The sequence below is a fragment of the Ruditapes philippinarum genome, unplaced genomic scaffold (assembly GCF_026571515.1).
Source record: "Ruditapes philippinarum isolate M1 unplaced genomic scaffold, ASM2657151v2 ctg551_1_1_1_1, whole genome shotgun sequence".
Lineage (NCBI taxonomy): Eukaryota > Metazoa > Mollusca > Bivalvia > Venerida > Veneridae > Ruditapes > Ruditapes philippinarum.
In genome coordinates this window covers 387018-408807 of record NW_026855869.1, presented here as the reverse complement: position 1 = coordinate 408807, position 21790 = coordinate 387018, and the positions used below count along the sequence as shown (strand labels likewise).

The 21790-nt window shown below is 30.9% G+C and overlaps 1 protein-coding gene across 1 annotated transcript in view; it reads left to right on the top strand.

Moving 5' to 3' along the window:
- The first annotated feature begins 4793 nt into the window (after positions 1-4793).
- Positions 4794-21790, top strand: part of LOC132744664 (phosphatidylinositide phosphatase SAC2-like) — a 92924-nt gene continuing 75927 nt past the window's right edge. Inside the window, exons 1-2 of the mRNA XM_060733425.1 lie at positions 4794-4996; positions 11559-11639. Coding sequence (XP_060589408.1) covers positions 4900-4996; positions 11559-11639 — 178 coding nt within the window. The 5' untranslated portion in view covers positions 4794-4899. The remainder of the gene's footprint in view (positions 4997-11558; positions 11640-21790) is intronic.

The window sequence follows — 21790 nt, the reverse complement described above, 5'->3', positions numbered from 1 at the left end:
TCAAAAGTCATAAATGAAAAAGTTTAAATTTCTTCAAGACGAGTATAGACATTTTAAAGCGTATACCATATATAGGTGCATCTGATGACATGAAAATTAAAACCAGTAAAATTATGTTTTTCCCATAACCATATGATTGTTTCTTGACAGATTTGTAATGTGGAATGTCACTATAATTTGATATAAATGAATACTGTACGTTGACAAAATATTAAAAATATTCTGCTGCTAGTTTTAGTAGGTTTGACCATCATTTCACATATACCTCACACGTTTTCAATAAAATATACTCACAAATTTCTTTCATTCTAGGTATTCTGTAATCATTTTATGTCACAATATAATCAAAAATTTACAATCCACAGACAGAGAATATTGAAACTTTATACACTTAAACAAAATTCAAAAAGCAATGTTGTTAATTGATTTTCTGCAATGCGTCATCTTTTTAACGTTATAAAAAATGAAAAAGTGATCGTAAGTTTAGAAGATTCTGTCCAAATTAAGAATAAATAGATTAAAAATATGTTTTAATTAATTTAATAATTCATTTCTTTGATACATGTAATACAGTACAAAGTGCTGAACATGTATTTCTGAAGAAGACGTACATGTTTATTGCTAGAATGATTTTTGTTTGATAGATATTGAACATATCTTCCAGTCCGAGCAAATAAAACGTAGATTTGACTCTAGAAATATCAATTATGAGCAGCACAGTAGATCAATTAAGGAAGCAGGTGTGGGTGGGTCGGTTAAGGTGCGTGTAAGAAATTCACTCATAACTTGATATTCCTATTAAGCTTGCGAAATATCTTAAATGGGTTTGTCTTTCTTTCAATCTCGACAAAAAATTCATCATTTTAGGGACAAAATTAAAATCGCATGACCATGATAAGATTGCAATGATGTGCAGGGGTAACGTTGTAAACTGACCCCCATAATATAATGACCACCGGTCAATATTTTGTATAAAATAATGACCCCCGGTCTTTACTGGACTCTTTCAAAGAAACATTGTCAATATAATTATCTCAGATGAGAAATATGCTAATGTCACTTGTCCGTGTGTGTGTCCGTGCGACCGTGCAACGATTCGACTGAATCTTTTCACTGCTATTTGACGGAATTGTTTCAAGCTACTATAATGGAAGCCCAACCTCAGTCTGCATTTTCTACAAGTGACAACGGCTAGGGATATGTCATTCGACTGCAGTCCTTGTTTGTTCTTATTAGCTCGACTATACGAAGTATATGGAGAGCTGTCCTACTCGCCCCGACGTCGGCGTCAAGAGTTTTGGTGCGGTAAAATATGTTTGACCATAACATTTTCATTTCTTAAGGTATCAACTTAAAACTTCGATTGTATGTTCCTTATCATCAACCACATCTTATGTGTTAAGGTTCATAACTCCAGTACCAATATTTCAGATTTATTTCCCCTTGAACTTGGAATTTCATTTAATTTTTTTTTACTGATAGTATCTGTCAAATGTTGCGGTTCAGATCGGAATATCTGTCCCGAGGGACCCCGCCCATTGGGCGGTAACGAGGCTTGCCGAGTTACCGCCCATGGGCGGGTTTCCGAGATGCGGATATTCCGGTCCGAACCACAGACATATGACAGATATTTTTTCTTGCATATTCTGCCACATTGGTTTAAACATATTTTATTCGATATATTTACATTATGATGAACAATATTTACACAATACATTTGGGATTGGGCAGAAAGCTATGAAAGCTTATGAGTGTCCTGTCCCAGTTTAAACAATTTACATGTATACAGTTCATGGCATTATCATGCACAATTTAGTTGAAAATATATCAAAGACATTTTCAAAAAATATGTATTTTGCAATTAATAAATAATATGAAAAAGGCAAAGCCTCAAAGCGAGCTCGATGTACTTTTAACGTGAAATAGTATGAAATAATCGCTCATTTTTATTTCAAATGCAGTGACGAGTGCGTGTGACGTCACACGTACTTTGTTAAATATGGCTCCGCCCCTGTCGTTAAATGAATAACGAGTTTTGAAAACGTTGATAAAACTTTGTTTGTTTATTTTATTTTACTCTATAATTTTTCAAGCGAAATAAAGATTATTAAAAGTGAATTAAATGTAAAACTTAAATCGTTTGCGACATTTTAATAGCGTACTTGATTTGATTGTTTTGCACGTGCTGTTTGGCGCTACATTGTGACGTCACGTAAACAATACTTTAAACGTCTGTACAGCGTTAACGACTGAATAAAAGATATTGGTGTTCCGATTCATTTTCTTAGTTAGACCATTTTCTTTCATTCTAGATAGTTTTCACAACAAAATTCGATCAAAAAATGTTCTTATTTATCAGATTTTTCAAACAAAATGGCGCCTTCAATTTTCATTTTACATTTTCCGTTTTAAAACTGTCATTCGATATTTTATACACAGCTTCCGTTATTCTGGTTCCCTGTCTAATTATGGTTACCATAGACGTGCGCGGGTGACCAGTCTACACATCCGTTTTCAGTCAGAATTCCTCAGTTTTTATCCTTACTTTTAAATTCGAAAAGTTGCGATGTGTCCAATTCGGTACTTCGGACGAAAGTTTTCAAAACCATCACTTAGCAGGTACTCGCGTTACCGTAAAGCTCGCTTTGCGAGCAGGCCCTTCGGGCCAGCTCGTCGAGCTCGCTACTAAACCAAATGGTCATGAGAAAAAAAAAGCAAAAGATAAATGAAACAAAATGGAGGTGAAAAAACTAAATTCTTGCATCTCAGCCAGGATTATCTAACGTTTTCACCGGTGCTAGAAAACTCTGTCTAAGACAAGTCGCGTGCTTTAAATGACGTCATTGACGCGCGCCTTTTATGAATGAATCGCGTTCTTAGGATGACGTCATTTTTCCGTTATGAATGAAGTTGTATGTTCATACGCTACTATAAGAAAACTATTCTATAATTAGATTTTCGTGAAATTTGTTCCCGTTCTCATTCATTAATATGACATGCTGCGAATCACCGAAGGGGAAACCAATATGTGACTTTACATAATAGAAGTCGGAAGGAATTCTTCTTTCCGAATTCATTTTTAGCTGGAAATCGAAGGGATTAATTAATACAAATCGGGTCCATGGATAAAAAAATAGTTACACAATGAAATAGAACATTCATTAAATTGAAATGTAACGAAGCAAAACAACCCAATTTGTGATGAAAACGACTTTTCCGTGATCCGTACATTTACGAAACGAACGCTATATCACTGTGCCTTTATGCACTAAGCATAATTATATAATTGACTTACACGCGCACAGTGCCTAATCGTTTCGGGCTGATTTGGAATATTTTCCCGTTCCTGAACTGATTTGGATTGATTGGCACGTACTACAAATTCATCACTGGATAAAACATTTTACAAAAACCATTAAATTATCGCGGAATGATTTTTTTTCTATAACTGATCATGAAATACCTGAAAAATCATAGATAATAATGACTTTTTGCCAATTTTATGCTAGTGTATACTACTACTTCACTGACATGTGAAATTTTTTTTTTGATTCCAACTCGTAAAAGACCGTTAACAAACCTTATAAAGTTGTATATGATTTCCTTAATTAAAACATTGCAATGTAACGCAATGTAACGTGCAAGTAGAATATTCAAAGACTAAAAGATGGAATTGTGTTTATTTTATATATTTTCTGACCATGTCAAGCAAAAAATCCATTTTATCTGAATCAACCGGTGCCAATAAATCCAAATCAGTTCAGGAACGGGAAAATATTCCAAATCAGCCTGAAACGATTACGCACCGTGTAACAGTCACAGGCACTATAGACACAATTAATTTACCCATATACGCTATAATACTATATATAAAGAATACTCTTTATATTATAGTATTGGGAGTGTATATGGGTAAATTAATTGTGTCTAGTGCCTGTGGTAACAGTGCAGCTCGTAGAAAATTCAGGTGATAAATGTTTGCTTAATATGCACGGTATGTGTTACATTTAGTTCTAAAATTAAGTGATAAAGAACTGATTTCTTTCAGTCAAAAAAGCTATTAACGTATATAAGGCTGATGACCTATATATTGCTGAATTGCCTAAATGAAGGCAAAATATGAAGAAAAAAAGAAGAAAAAGAAGATTTGGACTCATTCATACCGAACTGTTAAAAAATGAACACTCTTTCAGATAGGAGAATTTGTATTAAGCATTTTATACTTTAAATTTCATTTTATTAGATGTTTGCTTATTCTAAGCCGGACCTCTGAATTTTGCCTTTGTTTTGTCAGCTGTTATCGCGGCAGTAGCAGCAACAATACCAGAAGCAGCAACAGGCACAACAACAGCAACAATACTAATACGCAATTGTAAGATGATGTTGACTTTACAGATTATGTTGGGTGGTGGTCAATATTTTATAAATAAAATAGGGGGTCATTATTTTATATATAAGAGGGTCACTAATTTATAGATGGGGTCACTATTTTACATAAAGTAATGACTGGGGGTCATTATTCTATTGGGGTCACTTTAAATTTACTACGTTACACCGGCGGATATGCACTCCACTGGTCGCATAGGTCGAAGCAGCTGCTGCCAGCAGGCTAATGGTTATTTATTATTAAAGTTATTTCGTTTGTAGATCGATTTTCTGTGTTAAATTTTTTAATCTTTTATGTGTGACAAATCTTTGAAAAATTGTATCGATATTTCTTTGGTACGAAACATTTGATTAAAAATACTCTTTACGTGAAAGATAGTAAAGTAATTCATAACAAAGGGGGAGAACTCTATGATTCCCTGATACAATTCAGTTGTCAAATGCAGAAAACTATGCACATTTGTTGTCTCAAGTTGTGTATTTAGTATTTGTGTGGATATACTCAGTGATAAAATGGAAGTATTTCAAACCGACAATCACTACATCATTCTTGACGGGGAATTTAGTCTCTGGTGCAGTAGAAGACATGGCACTCTTGAACCTAAGACAGGTAGGTGGTTCCTAAATTATCCGATGTTCCTACATCTGTACGCATTATCATAGCCCAAAATATCAGACTTGCACTTGTTATAGTTTATGATTGCCAAGAAATAAAACTATCACAAAGCATTGTCATATTTATTGGACAGGTTAAACGTTAAGCAGATAAGTGATAAACTGAACAGCTGAAGTGATTTGCAAAGCCCAGTGCAGGTTAGTAGGAATATTTTGACGTACCAAAGCTAAATTATGATATGTTTTTGACGCTAAATTTGAACTTAGATTCTCAATTCTAGTAGAGGGGAGATATTGCCCATACACAAAATAGCACAATATATTCTCAGTGCGTAGTACAATTAGAATGTCAGAGGTTTCACTCCCAAGACATTTCACTATTGAGACGTTTCACTCCCAAGAAGGTTCGCACTTAGATGTTTCACTCCCATTTTGTCAATTGAATGACGTTTCACTCCCAATTTTTAGAGATGTTTACCAGGAAAGTTAACAAATTTCAATTTCATTAATATCAAACAACTGGTGTAAAAAGGAAATTCAATTTAATGTTTCATTTTGTTGAATTCAATGGTATTGTTAATATGAATTATTAGAAGATTACTCATTTAATTATTGGTTGTGTGTTAAGAGGTGTAAATGAAAGACAAATTTCTGAAATATCACTTTTATTATAAGTGTAAGAACATGAGAAAATTCTATTTATAGTATTAGTAAATTAAAAAAAATAAAATTCATTTGTTTGTAGCATAGAAAGAACAACAAAGACATAAGTATCAGTTTAAATATTGAAATCACTACCAGTAAAGTAATTAATATCAAATAATAAAAAATATCAATATATTAAATATATTGACTTTATAATGATTATTTTTTGTAAGTCTTAAACAATGAAATGCGAAACATGTGTATAAAATAAATTATTTTTTAAAATTATTTTCTTCATTAATTTATTAAACAGTATCTATTAAACAAACTAAAGTAATTGTGGACAGTAAGTTATCTCATCCCCTAATTAGTTGTATAAACAATGAGACAATCAACTAACAGTTTGACACCACTATGTCATCAGTTGTATAACCACTGCACTTAAGCATCAACAGTTTACTTATCAGTTGTTTATTGGACCACTAAAATATTTTTTGACAACAGCCAATTTAAACACAGAAACTTCTCAATCATTTTAGATTATAATTATATAATAACGAATTTTTAGTAACAAAAAAATGATTATACACGACAAATATTGAAAAAATCCCAATGCTTTAATTTAATTTAAAGATAATTCAATTCTGATTTCAATGGCCATTAAAATTTTTGACATATATCACAATTAAATCACTATAGTATACTACCATTAAATAATTTAACAATTTTTTATCCCATGTTTAAAATTAACAACAAAAAAACACGTTACTCAAAGTTAATTGTTGTCACAAGATTGTTATGCTTTAAATTAAAATTGCCTATTGAGTCCATGTTTACAAAAGATCAAATAGTTAGTTATATTAAAGTGTTATTTTAATCAAAAATATTTTTTCTTTAAGTGAAATAATGTGATAATTGCACATATGGATCAAAGAATAGAAAAACACCTTATTTCAAAACAACAATAAAGAAGATAAGATAACTGAAATGATAGAACTTAAAGTACTGAGTTTTAAGTCATTGACAAAAAAGTGAAATCCCCCTTTTTAATTTATTTTTATTAAATTTAAGGTCTATTTTAGTTCAATTCAATATTTTAGGTCTATTTTAGTATATCATAAGTATCAAAATAATTTTGGTATAAAAAGGGAGTGAAACGTCTTGGTGTGAACTGTCTTGGTGTGAACTGTCTCAATAGTGAAACGTCTGTCTACCGTACAATTAGTTGGACTTAAAGTTCAGGTATATCTAGACAATTATATAATGATATGGGAAAGTCAAATATCGGGTCCGCTAAGTCGGCTTTGGGCCTTTGGCTTGGTGGGTAATATATAGACTACACATGTAAATTTTAAAGGGAATAAAAAAAACAAAGAATATATAGAAATCTATACCTATCAATGAAATTTTAAGTGTCTGTTTTAGTTGGGCACAGCCAATTTCAATGTAACGCAGTGGTAATGGGGGGGGGGGCATTCCAATAACAGAACAAATTAATTTAATGCAATGCTTTCTCCAGTTCAAACAGCTTGGTATTTCCAAAATGTTGGAGAGAAGGCTCTGACTTTCCCATCAACAGCCCTAGGGAATAGCAAGGTTTTTGAATTTTAGATTTTTGTATTCTGGGTAAAGGCCCTGCCCAGTGGGGATACTCTTAAAGTCTAATGATAAAATGTTTAAAAGTCCTGCAAAATGCCCCCACTTTCTGAGTTGGACATACAATGTATCTTCTGCTACTTTGCACCAAAAACAAAGCCACCACCGTGACCTGACAGATCAGTGACAGAATGTAAAACTTTACAGTATTTATGTCAGATGTGCTGGGAGATGTACCTGTAGTTCTAGCAAGTTGCTTAGAACTACCATTATATCTTTATAAGCAGCATAATGACTGATTCTTAACAATAAACAGGATGAAGTGAATTAATATACATGCATATAAAAAATCAAGTGTTATGTTGATGTTAGAAGGTTTTATGAGGGCAATCTTAGTGTAAGTTCTGGACAACGGCATTTAACTAAACAACAAATAACGGGTTCTGTTAAAATGTCACTGATATTTGATACACCATAGCTAACTTGTGTAACTTGCAAAAGACCAGCATGACCTCATAATTATGTTATGTGACATGATGTCAGTATTTTTTCTTTTCAAAATATTCACTAACACTTTTGATATTGAGTGACCCACTTATACCACCTACACAGTTTGAACTGAAAAAAGCATATTGTCCTTTGTATATTGAGTTCTATACAAAATACTCATCCACTTCATTTATACCTTTTGCCAACAGAGCATAAAAAGTAAAAGATAGTTCAGTTATGTGACAAATGAGTATTCTGTTTGAAACTGTAACACTTAGATATACAAAAAATAGAAAGTTTCTGAGAAATAAAAATGATAGCTTTTCTGAAGCTAAATAGGCCTTTATTGATTCAAATGTGACCTTGACCTTTGAATGGCCTTGACCATCATGATCAACTTTCAAACTTGAATTTTATTTTTTGAAAGAAAAATAGCATTTTCATGAACTTTTTACTATAATATTCTTCCTGTGATGTGTTTGACTTTTGAAATAAGAAAAAGTTGAGCATGGCCCCTGCTAGGCTGAGACTCTTGTTTTTTTTATTTGAGATATGGTGATTCTGAGTTCATGTGAATGTTTATATTTTACTTTAAATAAATTCTTAATTTCATTTGAAAGATTATGTGTTATTTTATTTCAAGTTGCCTATTACAAACTAATTGTTTATGTTTATTCACCTTCATTGCATATTGTGGACAATTTTGAACTTGGCCATACAATATTTTGTAACAGCCTTCAGTAGACTAGACACACTGGAACATGACTTTTAATATCACCTTGACTACCAAATGACCTTCACCTTCTTTGGTGTGACTTAAAATCCCATTCTTAACAAAAACAAAAAAATCACTTTCATTTTCAAATTATCAGAATTAGGAAATTCCATGGTAATTTATACATTTCTTAACTATATTTGGATGCGTTTTGCAAACTTGTTTTGTACAAGAAATCAAGAAATGTTATCATAAATATCATGACCATTTTGCCAGACTGAAAGTTATATAAACAAATAAACGTTCCCAGCAATATACTTTATTTAAACCCGTAATATCTAATGATTAATCATATTATACTACTGCATATTAAGCTCATGTTAATTGATATCTAATTAACATCTAATTGTCATGTATATAATCATTTACATCTAATTATCATGTATTTTCAAGTGTACAGCTATCATTTTCAAGTATTAAATGAGTTTCCTTCAGGTCAATGTAATACAATTCAGGGATTTTTTTTAGGACTAAGCTATTCGGCCCAATTACCATCTTCTAAAAGTATAAGTATATTTCAGAAAAAAAATTCCTCTGCCAGATACAAAATAAATTTTGTTTTAAGGTCCATTCTTTTTAAATATTGTAGTTTTAAATCATAATGGTGTTGTATATATCAAAATTTAAAATCAAACTCATTGGGCAGGGCTCCTCTCCAGATAATTTTTTAGGGCAATGAATATTTACTCATTGATTTTTTTGCGAATGAGTGAAATTTTGAAATTTTAAATCTGGAATTTTGGAGGAGTTATTTTACTCCTTGAAATTTTTGTGAATAAGTAAAACCCCTTAATCATGATTATGTTTAATGCATACTGTTACAAAGTGACAATGTATACATTTGTAAAATGTATGTTTACCTACATTTTCATTGTTAATTTGTAGTTATTAAGCTTATTAAGTCATCCTCTGCTGTTTGTGATTTAGTATTTTTCGGCAAAATTGATTTCACTTTGATATTGTTTTGAAAGAGCGAAAATGAGAGTAACTCAACAAAGCTTATTCACACATTTGTGATCAGCAATAAGTTTATGTTTTGGTTACGCAGGAGAAATGTTGTTCAGTGGGTAATCACAATTTCTTGCGCCTTTTTTGACGCTTGAAATTTTAATTGCATGCATAAACCTTGTGATTTTAATTGCATAATTTACGCATTTTATCTGGAGTCCTGTCAGACACTGTTTTCAAACTTTTCCCTCTGTTACGCAATTTTCCCCTGTCATTGGGGCCCTGCTTCCATTCCCCTAAAGGTAATTTTTTTTAAAACTTTGGCCCTGCTGCCATTCCTTTATGGCTTAAAAGAAATCACTTAAACTATATTATGAAAATGTTGTTTGTTTTCAAAGATTTACAAATAATAATTTAATAAGAATCATTAATGTCAGCAGCCAGTTGTATATGTGTTTTTGTTCATTTTATTGGAATTTGTTTTGATATAACAATGAATTTGTCAAAAATGTGTTTATAAAAAAAAACTTTCCTGACTACAATTCTTGAACTTGTACCTAAGGTTACAGGTCTTGATGTAGAAAAAATAGAAGATAAAATATGTTTATACTTGATTATAAAGCAAAATTTTTGAGTGTTTTGCTTTTATTTAACATTATTTTTTAGCAAAGAAAAATAAAGACAGATAAATAAATTTTCAGCTCACTTGATGAGCATGTTGTAGAATTGAACTGCTATGTTTCTATTAACAATGCTCCCACTGAAAATTCTGATAGATGTTAATGTTTGGCACCAAATATGCATGTTTTATTAATGAATTTTATTGGCCATACAAGTAGAAGAGTTAAACCACTATACATGTATGTAATACAGCTTTAGTGGAGTAAGTCTATTATTACACAAGTGGTTTGTGATGTGCTTGAATTTAAAAAGTCAAAAGAAGAACTACATGTAAATAATAAAGCTGCATGTCTCTAGATGAGCCCAAATTTGTTCAAGAAAATCAATTTTGAGAAAAATGTACTAAGATTTCAAGAAAAGTAAAACTATTCACAATTCATAATATTATAATGATTTACATGTTATGTGCAATGAATTTCTGATTTTGCAGTATTTATCACCATATTTTTTATACATGTATGTGGCTATAAATGCAGTTATTAAGGGCTATTAATTTTTGTAAATTTCTATCTTTACTTGGTTATTTTATACGTAGATTGAAAGTGCGGTTTGCTATGTGTAAATTACTTTTTTTTGTTCACTTAACAATATTTTTTAATACATTTTCAAAATTTTCATGAAAATTAGCATGACTGTAGAGGCATGCTGGGAAAAGTATAATTATTTTTACATGTATTACTTTCTTGTTAAAACATGACAATTCATGACAAAATGTGTGATGTGCATTATCTGCCAACAATATCTCTTGTCAAAACTACTCTGGTAGATTTTGATCAAACTGCACAGATATACATGTAATTTAAGGTTGTCTTCTACACAAGTTGTACAGCTGATTCCAGTGGCACAGGAGCTTTATTTCAAATTTGAAATCTTCAGAAATTAATTAAAACCTCTTGAGCATAGAAATTTGGTATGAATGATTGTCTAGTGATCCTCTAATAGTATGTAAGTTTTATTAATCATTCCCCAGTAATCAAAACTTACTTAGTTTTTCATCCCACTTACATTTATTGATTGATATTTTAGAAACATTCATTGCGTGTAGTTTCAGGTTGATTTGGTCAAGGTCACTGATAGAATTTCCTAAATTAGCATTGTCAAGGCAACAGCGAGGACTTTCCATTGGTGTTTCAGATATTTTTGTTTTGAATGTAAATATTGCTCCATTTTTTAAAAAAAAACTCTTAACCTGCTAATTTTCTTAAATCAACTTGTTCAAGCTTCCATTTTTGGAACCGTCGAAGTGTATTATCAACTATAAAAATTTAGTCAGTCAACAGTATAGAGCCTGGTCATTATACTCCTGGCCTGGCTATACATGCATACTGGTGGATAAGGATAATAACAGCAGGTTATGGGTTATTTTCTGTCCTAGATCTAATTTGAATGAATCAATTAATACAAATATTTCTTTATATTTTAGGGAATGATTTGTGTTCAGCCTGGAACCCAGTATGTATAGGTTTGGTGTATGGTGTTATTGGAAAGATCAAGATTCATTCTGGTAAGTCCTTGACCTTCATACAGATTACTTCTTCATTTATGTTATAGACTTTGTGTTTGAACTATCCAGTGTTTATTGAAGGGTTTTCATTATTTACCCTTTACCTTCTTGAATCAAAAGAGAGTAGCCTTTGCCACCAGTTTACAACTATGTCAGCAGTCTGACCAGGCTCAATTATTGGCAGCTCAATTATTGTACTTTAATTGATATTGAAACCCCTTGAACTTTGAATTTCACAGCTGGACAGGTCATTATAGAAATATAGAAGATTAAAACACTTAGAATAGGGAACATGATAGAGTCTGATAAAGCTTTACTCTAAGAAATTTTAAAATAAAAATGATGAATGAGTTTGTTCAGGCTCAAAAGATGGACATGTCTATTCAAGAAATTTAGCAGGGTAAGGCCAATATTATACATTTGAATTGCTCTATATTGGTGGAATATAGGCATGCCAACATCACTTGTTTCATTCAGAGTGTTAATAAGAGACAAGGTGTACAAGTGTTGCCAAGATGTATAAATTTTTAACACAGTAAACCATAATACAATAAAATTATGCAGCGATTTCAAAATACCAATTTGTATTACCATAAATACAAATGATTATGTATTAACCTTAAAAAGGAAAGAAGGAGAAAACAATTTGTTTAAGCCAGATGCAGGGAAATGTTATCAGAACTTATCGTCATACATCATGCTGCCAGCTGGCCTGGCTCTATGTGTGATAATTACACAATGTAGGTCTACTGTAGTCTTCTGTATTTTCTTCAAATACCCTTCCAATAGCACTGAAAGAATTAAACAGTTTTTCTCGGAGGATTTCCCAAACGAGTAATCAAGTCACTGTTTGTTGTTACTGTTATATTGATCAGCTTGGAGAAGTAGATAAATTACTACAGATCAGTGTTGGAGGTCGCAATCTATTATCTTATAACCTAACATTAGCTTTGTTTTTCACTTCAAAGAGATATTTTAAAGAGAATCATTTAAGATTATAAATATTCAGATTATTGGGTTGATGATTCAGTCTGTTTTGGTAGAGATATTCACTGTGTAAATTGCTTTATCTAACTTTACATGCTTTGCATTGTCATCAGGTACAAAGTTAGGTCTACCAACCTTGGATGTATGTACTCGAGTTCTAGTTACGAATTAAGCAATTTTTTCTGTGACAGTTTCAGTGGTTAGGACCATTATTTCAGTCTTTAGCTGTGTTTCAGTTGATTTTTGTGGAGAAGTTGCCATTTACTTGTGGTAGAATTGGTTAGAAATGAGGCAGAAAATTGATCAGTTTCTGGCCCCCCACCTGCACTCTCATAACTGCTAACCCATAACTCTTATTTGCCTTTCTTATATACTGTCTTAAATCTTTTCTGGTCAATATCTATAAATAAATTTATATAAAAAATATAGATGTATAACAACATCCCCCAATCTAACCTTTTTTTTTGGTGTGTGTATGTTGTTGGGGGTGGGGCAAAAGCTGAAGGGTGGAGACCAGAAACAAATGATGTAATTTTTTTTTGTCGTAAATGATTCAATGTCTCTATTGTCAATACTTGTCTGGCTAATGCCCTTTACGGAAGTCATTTACTTGTTTTAAACTCCAAACTGATGTGCCCTAATCTATTATTTATAAATGCTATACTGACTGTTTACTGTATAGTCAGTGTAAGCTATATGATAGAAATGTTGTAGTTGTAGTATATTTTAAAGATACAAGGTCCTTTTTATCACCAAATTGCCGTGTGTTACCTTTAAAGGTTTAAATGAAAGCATCAGAACTGCAGCCATCGTATATCCCTGCATGATTGTAAGAGGCAGCTAAATGGCTTTTGCATCACCGGCCGAAAACAGTTTCAGTAGTATTATAGATTAAGAGGGCATCACTAATAAGATTGTACAGTGAGTTCACACAGCTGATGTATAAATTATGAATTTTGTAGGTTGAAACTTGGTCATGTTCACAAAAGCCTTTAATGAAAGACTTTCACATATGAAAATATTGCAGAGAACATATTAAACATATGCACAGACAATCAGTATAATATTTAAACTATAGTATTTACTTACTTTACAGAACATTGTAAATAGAATATTATAATAATGATAATATAAGAAGGCATTTACTATAATTAACCTTCTTGACATCCAGGTGTGTAAGAAATTTATTTCTTGCATATCAGACTGGCTTTTTAAACCAGTAACTGTAAACTGTAAACTTCCATAGCAATCAGTGACTTTCATAGCAAACATTTACTTTTGTTAGCAATGAGTAACTCTACCATTAAATTTCATAGCATTCAGTGACTTCCAAGGAAACCATTTATTTTGTATATAGCAACCAGTGACTCTTTAGTAACTTATTGTTTTCCCTTAGCAAAAGCAACCAGTATTGTTTTTACACATGCACTATTTTATAATCATATATGAACTTTATGATATCAGTTTAAGATTTAGATTTTATATTGGCTTTCACCTATAGTTTACAATATAATTACTTGCTCCTTGTCATTAAGAGTATTTGTATTCAGGTGAGCGATATTAGGGCCATCATGGCCCTCTTGTTTAGTAACTAAAATAAATTCATTGAAGGCTTCTGATTTACTTGTCATTGCATATCTCTCAACCCTGCTTGAATTGTTCAATTTATGGCCTTTATCAGTTACATGTAATTAAGGAATTTAATAAATACAAATAATTCAAATATTGAGCTGCAAAGTGTTTGAATCAAGTTAAAAAGCATCAGACAAAAAAGATGGTTTAGGTACATTTTTGTAATTGACCAATGAACCAATGATACTTGTAACTATAAATGTACACAAAAGATAAAAAACTTTTGAGAAATAAATTTAAAAGCATTTCTTGGGCATAATGGGACTTTAATAGGTTAACTCTTAAAACAGTATGGCCTTTAGATTAATGCTAATTTTTATGAAATTTTTTAAAATGTATTAAAATTTAAAGAGTAAGATATTGTTAAGTGGACAAAGAAAGTAATTAAGAGATTGTAAATGGCCCTTAAAATCTATGAAAATTACCAAAAATAGCTAAATATTTATAAACTTTCACTTTTGTAAAAGGACAGTTTTTAAAATTGGAAGCTTTACCAGTCCATATGATAAATTCAGCAAGTTATGGGATCTTCATTAGTATTCAGTGGGTTAATTACTTTTATAAGTCTTTTTAATTTGTTAATTAAGTTGAAATTGTGAAAATACTGTTAGCTAAATCTTTGTAAACTTTTACTTTTGTATTTGATCAGTATAGAAAATTGGAAGCTGTACAGTCATGTCCATAAAGTCAGCAACTTAAGGGTTAAATTCATGATCCACCCTGGCTTTCAATGAGTTAATTAATTTTGTTAGTTTTTCTGTTCCTTTCTACTCATATTACTGTTCTTGTCAGAATTATTTGTTACAAAATATGTTAACCTTTATATATGACTTAAATCAGAATCATTGATTCTGTTTCATATTTTGTATTGATGAAGAAAAATGCTGCCTCACTTATATATATAGATTATAATAGTAATAAAGACTGTGTTTTTATTCTGAATGACATGTTAACTAAGTACAACTATTTTTTTTGCCTCTCTTGGGCATAATGTTCATTAAGCTTGCTTAATATAGCATTCATTATGCAATAATAATTCCCATATTTTGAATATTGCGTGACTGCAGGCCTTTATGTTTTATGTTTTTTTCCCCCTATAAGCTTATACATAGATAGTATTCTCACAGGGCATAAGCTGAAAATATACCCTTTTGCTACATAAATATCTCGAAATTGCTGTTTTCCCAAAAAATCAATTTTCACTTGACCTTTTCAAGACTATTTCAAGTCTATTCTTGCCTTAAATTACTTTGATGAATTATCTCAGATTTCACAATATGATATAGATCTTTATTATAAATGAGTTGAAGAGAAAACTTTCAACCCCAGACACCAAGAAAAGGAAATTATGTTTTATTGATATATATTGTATCACTTTCTTTGGCAGTGAACAGAATTTGGAAATTTTATCTGAAATGGGCCGATTCTCATTTTCTTTCATTCTTTGAAAATGAATGGTCAGTTCTATCGATGAAGTTTTTTTTAGGCCAATTTTGTTCTTGTAATGATACTATCTTGTATATTTTATGAAACAAAGTAAAAGATTTGGGTGGAGGAGAACAACACAATAAACACCAGGGTGGTTTATGAATTACTTATAGTAAGATTGAATGATTCACTGGTCTAGTAAGACCTTCATCAGGAGCATGACCTATGTCTTTCTTTATACAGTGAAATTATAAAATATAATTTTCACTGTAGTCAAACAATATCTAAATGATGAGGAAAAGAATATTTCTTAAAGAAATGGAAATATTATCAGAAATATACTCCACTAATGTGAGTAAAAGGTGCTTGATAATGAAAAGCACATGAATATCTGCAAATATCATTGTAAGGAGATGTTTAAAAATTGGTGAAATTTTACAGAATTATTTTTGAACAAAAACAATCGGATGTCAGGATTTTATGACATCATGAATGAGAGCTCATGTCATTTGGCAGCAAAAATCAGTTAAAATGATTTAAAAAAAACCCCTAAAAAGCATAAAATAATTAGAAAATTTGTTTCTTTTTTATGTCAGATCAAATTAATATATTTTTACACATGAACACCAGCTCTTATACATGTTTTTTTCACTCTTGGCCTATATGCCACTTGTAAAAATATTGCATCAGGTGTTCACTCTGTGAAATATATTTCGATCTTAGATGCAAAACAAACAAAATATCCTCTATGTCTTTATAGGTATAATTTGTAACTAACGGAAAATTTAAGCCATCAGTATTAGCTGAAATTGACTCTTGAACAATTTGCCTGAAGGACTTTTATCAATCTAATATATCCCAGTGTAAGACAGTGTCTACACAAATCTGGCCTTGTCTATAATTAAACTGTCCATGTCTGAACTGTTTGTTAACCCAATTCATCTTTAACAAAATATGTCTTGCAGGCTGATTAAGACAGTCTATATAACCTTTATATCAGGAAAATCTGAAATGAGTTACTTAATTAGGATTTAAAACTTCAGTATGACAATAACATATAACAAGAACCATGCTAAGTTAAGAACTGCTAAAGTTAGGTTATTTAGATTAAGTTATCTTGATTATTCTCAAAAAGATAACAAAACAAATTTGTGGATCTCAGTAGATACGCTTTTCGTAAAGCAATTATTACCTCCCCTGGCTGCCATTTTGAGGGTTATTCCCAGTGACCCGGTATGTTATAAGCCTAAGATAAGTTAAAAATCTCACATAATTTCATCTTTTTCATGAAAACTGATACAAATAATTAACATATAAGTGCTATTATTATACTTTCTTTTATTATTATGTATAAAAGAATTTGACAATTCATCTAAATCAGCTGTTTATATTGATTTTTTTTCCTTATTTTGTCAATTATATGATACAGAATATTGACCCTCAAAATGGCTGCCTGACTTTTGACAGGGGAGGTAAATTATTTGTAAGAAACAGGAACTATCAGTATCTGTAACATTCAGAGAGAGGTAGAGGGCAGTTACTGAAGGACGAGCAAACAATTTTGATATTTTTAAATTTCTCAATAGTATATTGATGAATTAACAACTTAATTAGCTCTAATCAGAAATTCAGAAGTCAACCAACCTTAAATAATAGCTTTGTAGTGGGCGTCATTTACAGAGTTGTAAGATCATTGACTTAAAAATACTTGTCCTCTTTAGATTGTTTTATGTGAGGAAGCCATCCAGCTAGCTTACAGAACGTTGTGGTTCTACTTAGGTGCCTGTTTGTGCCTGAAATAATGGACCCCTGAGTTGTTCCTCCACCAGTTAAGCTGGAAGGTCCCCATAAGTATGACCTATAATGTGTTAGTGTTAAATGTAAAACCTAACAATAACAAAAAGTCATTGTAGGTGAAGTGTAAAGATTTAAGACTTTTAGTCCCAGGCATGGAACATTATTTTCCTTTTTGATGATGATTAAATGGGTAACACTTCATATCTTGAAATTTACTGCCCACCTTTGTGTTTAGGTGAGAAGTTGGCATTTACTTGAGGAATTACAAATATATGCTGGTACCGTATGCTGGCATGCATGATCTCTTTAAGGAAAGCTTACAGTCCCGATGATTGTTACTAACACTACATGCTATTTAACTAGTACACAAATAAAAGAACAAAAATCTTTATCCTTTTCTAGCTTATTACATACAGGAAATTTTTGAGATTTGTGTGTTTTGTATAACTGTTAAAGTGGAAGGAGCTGTAATGACTTTGGTAGAGGTATCATTTGAAATGACATAATAATACCATATGAAACCTTATTGTGGTTACATGTAAAATAACATAGTGGTAACATTTGAAATAACATGTTAATTACCATATGAAACAACATAGTAGTACCATGTAAAATAACATAGTGGTAACATTTGAAATAACATGTTAATATTACCATATGAAACAACATAGTAGTACCATGTAAAATAACATAGTGGTAACATTTCAAATAACATGTTAATATTACCATATGAAACAACATAGTAGTACCATGTAAAATAACATAGTGGTAACTTTCAAATAACATGTTAATATTACCATATGAAACAACATAGCAGTGCCATGTAAAATAACATAATGGTAACATTTGAAATAACATGTTAATATTACCATATGAAACAACATAGTAGAACCATGTAAAATAACATAGTGGTAACTTTCAAATAACATGTTAATATTACCATATGAAACAACATAGTAGTACCATGTAAAATAACATAGTGGTAACTTTCAAATAACATGTTAATATTACCATATGAAACAACATAGTAGTACCATGTAAAATAACATAATGGTAACATTTGAAATAACATGTTAATATTACCATATGAAACAACATAGTAGAACCATGTAAAATAACATAGTGGTAACTTTCAAATAACATGTTAATATTACCATATGAAACAACATAGTAGTACCATGTAAAATAACATAGTGGTAACTTTCAAATAACATGTTAATATTACCATATGAAACAACATAGTAGTACCATGTAAAATAACATAGTGGTAACTTTCAAATAACATGTTAATATTACCATATGAAACAACATAGTAGAACCATGTAAAATAACATAATGGTAACATTTGAAATAACATGTTAATATTACCATATGAAACAACATAGTAGAACCATGTAAAATAACATAGTGCTAACTTTCAAATAACATGTTAATATTACCATATGAAACAACATAGTAGAACCATGTAAAATAACATAGTGGTAACTTTCAAATAACATGTTAATATTACCATATGAAACAACATAGTAGTACCATGTAAAATAACATAATGGTAACATTTGAAATAACATGTTAATATTACCATATGAAACAACATAGTAGAACCATGTAAAATAACATAGTGCTAACTTTCAAATAACATGTTAATATTACCATATGAAACAACATAGTAGAACCATGTAAGATAAGATAGTGCTAACTTTCAAATAACATAAGTTGCACCATTTAAAGTAATAACATTGTGGTATACCATTTAAAATAAAAAAATGAAAAATTTCAAATTGAATACATGGCTGCGAGTTCCATGATAGAAATTCAACACTATATAAAACTACTGGAATCTAATATAAGACACCATGGGAACATGGCTCTGTCCTAACAATGACAGTATTATCAATATACTGTAAATTTCCTATTAAACACCCCATGGGCTAAACATTTTCCAACAAAGGCAGGCTATTTTCCTAAATCCAAAAATCATTGTAAATACATTTAGTGTTTGCAAGTGTTGTTTTTAACATTAAAAAGTGTTAAGGTTTAAAGTTCATAATACATTTTTACTAAAAAAATAAAATGGACACTGAAGGATTTCAATTAAATAATGGATTTATTCATGAGTTCAGCTCTGATGAGTAGATTTTTTTTCCATATCAAAAAGCCTATGGTGAGGGGGGGGGGGGCTTTATTAAGGGAGGGGAGTTTATTAGGAATTTTACAGTAAATGAAATGGTAACTGAAAACAACCTTTTGTCCTCTCATGGGCATTCTAGTCATGTAGCATTCTAAGGATATTATTTTCATTGTGCAATGATAATTCCCTTGTTATGAATATTACATGAGTGTTAAGTCCATCTGTGTTATTCCTTTAAGCTGACATAGTTATGTCTTTAACCTTGTACTGGTGAATTTTGTTTAATGGACTTGCTGTGTTTTGTCCATAACTTGGCAAATTGTGCTGTTTTTTTCCAAGCCAATCAGCGAGTGCTTTCTTCCATACATAATAGAAACTAATCGTAAACAGAGGTATAACCAATGCCAAAAAGTATGTTTTTTACCCCAACTTAAAAGCAAAAGATTCCTAATTGTCAATCTTCATTGTTGTTGTTGCTGATAAAATTCTTTGAACCAAAGTGAATCCTGTAGAATTACCCATACAAGAAAATACTAATGCCATTGACAGAGTTTTATCCTATTATTTTGTTCGTCTAAAATTCCCAATTAAGACTTTTTACAATGCTTTTTTCCCCAATTCCACCAGTGTTGGTGGCAATGTTTAAACTTAATTTTTGTATATTATATTGTACATGTATCAGTCCATTATTCAAATACAACAATATAATTATCAGTAGTATAACAAATAATTAGATTTATTTTATTTATCGATGCCAAAAAACTGCTTGCACACACGATTTACAACAGAAACATAACAAAACACATAAACACATGAAATATTTTCCGTGGTAAGAAAATCTTTTTCTTATTTATTTAGTCATTGTAATCAGAAGATAAACTTCAAGTTTACCCATTTTTGGTCAATAAGGAATCATGATTGTTAGAATTTGTCTTGTACTGTTCAAGTTGATCTATATACCCTTTGATCAATATGATAACTGGAAGAGAATCATTTATCTAAGTGAAATGTTGGGATTTTGGAGATTTCTGCCACAGATTTTGACAGATTGTATTGTTACATCATTCCTCATTCTTCTCTAGTAGTTCTGATTCATTGATGCAGACACATTATAACATGATTTTATAGTTTGATTAATAACACATAAAGTCTGGATGAACATTTATTTGTTTATTTTATTGTGGTGGGTATTGTGAAGGCAAAGCAACAATGTTACAATATATTGAGATGCTGGAATAAGACTTTTATTGGGCTGTATACAAAATATAGCAGAATATTTCAAAATGTTATGCTAGTTAACGAAGTATTGGTGCATATTACAATGCACATATAGACTAGGGCAATACTATTTTTTTCATTACATATTATATCATATTCAGCAACTATAAAAATACATATCACGTTCAGTGCAGTAACTCTATTAAATAATAAAAGGAGTTAACCTGTTACTGCACTTAAAGGTGATGATATCTGTTATATAACAGAGCCAGAAAGGAATAAGGAATTTGATGTTTGAATAATTGTTTTCCATGTTCAAATATATTCGAATATTCATTTTTACAAAATTTGTGCAAATATTTCTCTAATATACATAGCTTTTCAAATCTGCCGCTGAACAGGCAGAAGAGAACATCAGATCTGATTTTCAATGGCTATTCCAGTGCTGCTTAAAATAAATGATACAATTTTGTAGTCATCTTTGCAGCATAACTTTTAACTATTTGAGTGAATTAATTGTAATTGAATAGAAAAATATGCCATAGAGAACAAAATGCAGTAATTGCTTTTTACATAATTGTACAACAGAATCAAACTAGAAGTTAGGCATAGCTACATCATATATACACTGTGAGTGATATACTGTGAGTGATATACACACACTGTGAGCGATATACTGTGAGTGATATACTCACACTTTCAGTGATATTACTCACACTGTATGTGATATTCTGTGAGTGATATTCTTTCATTGTGAGTGATATACTGTGAGTGATATTTATTTTATTTCTCAGCTGAAACCCAGTATTTCACTCATTAGCGTAGAATAAAATATTAAAGTGTAGCTGCAAAAGTGGTAATGCCAGTAGAATATACCAGTAATGTGATAATTCACTAAGAACTGCCATAGAAATATACAGTGAATCTATTTTTAGAAAAATCCTTGTCTGTAAATCCC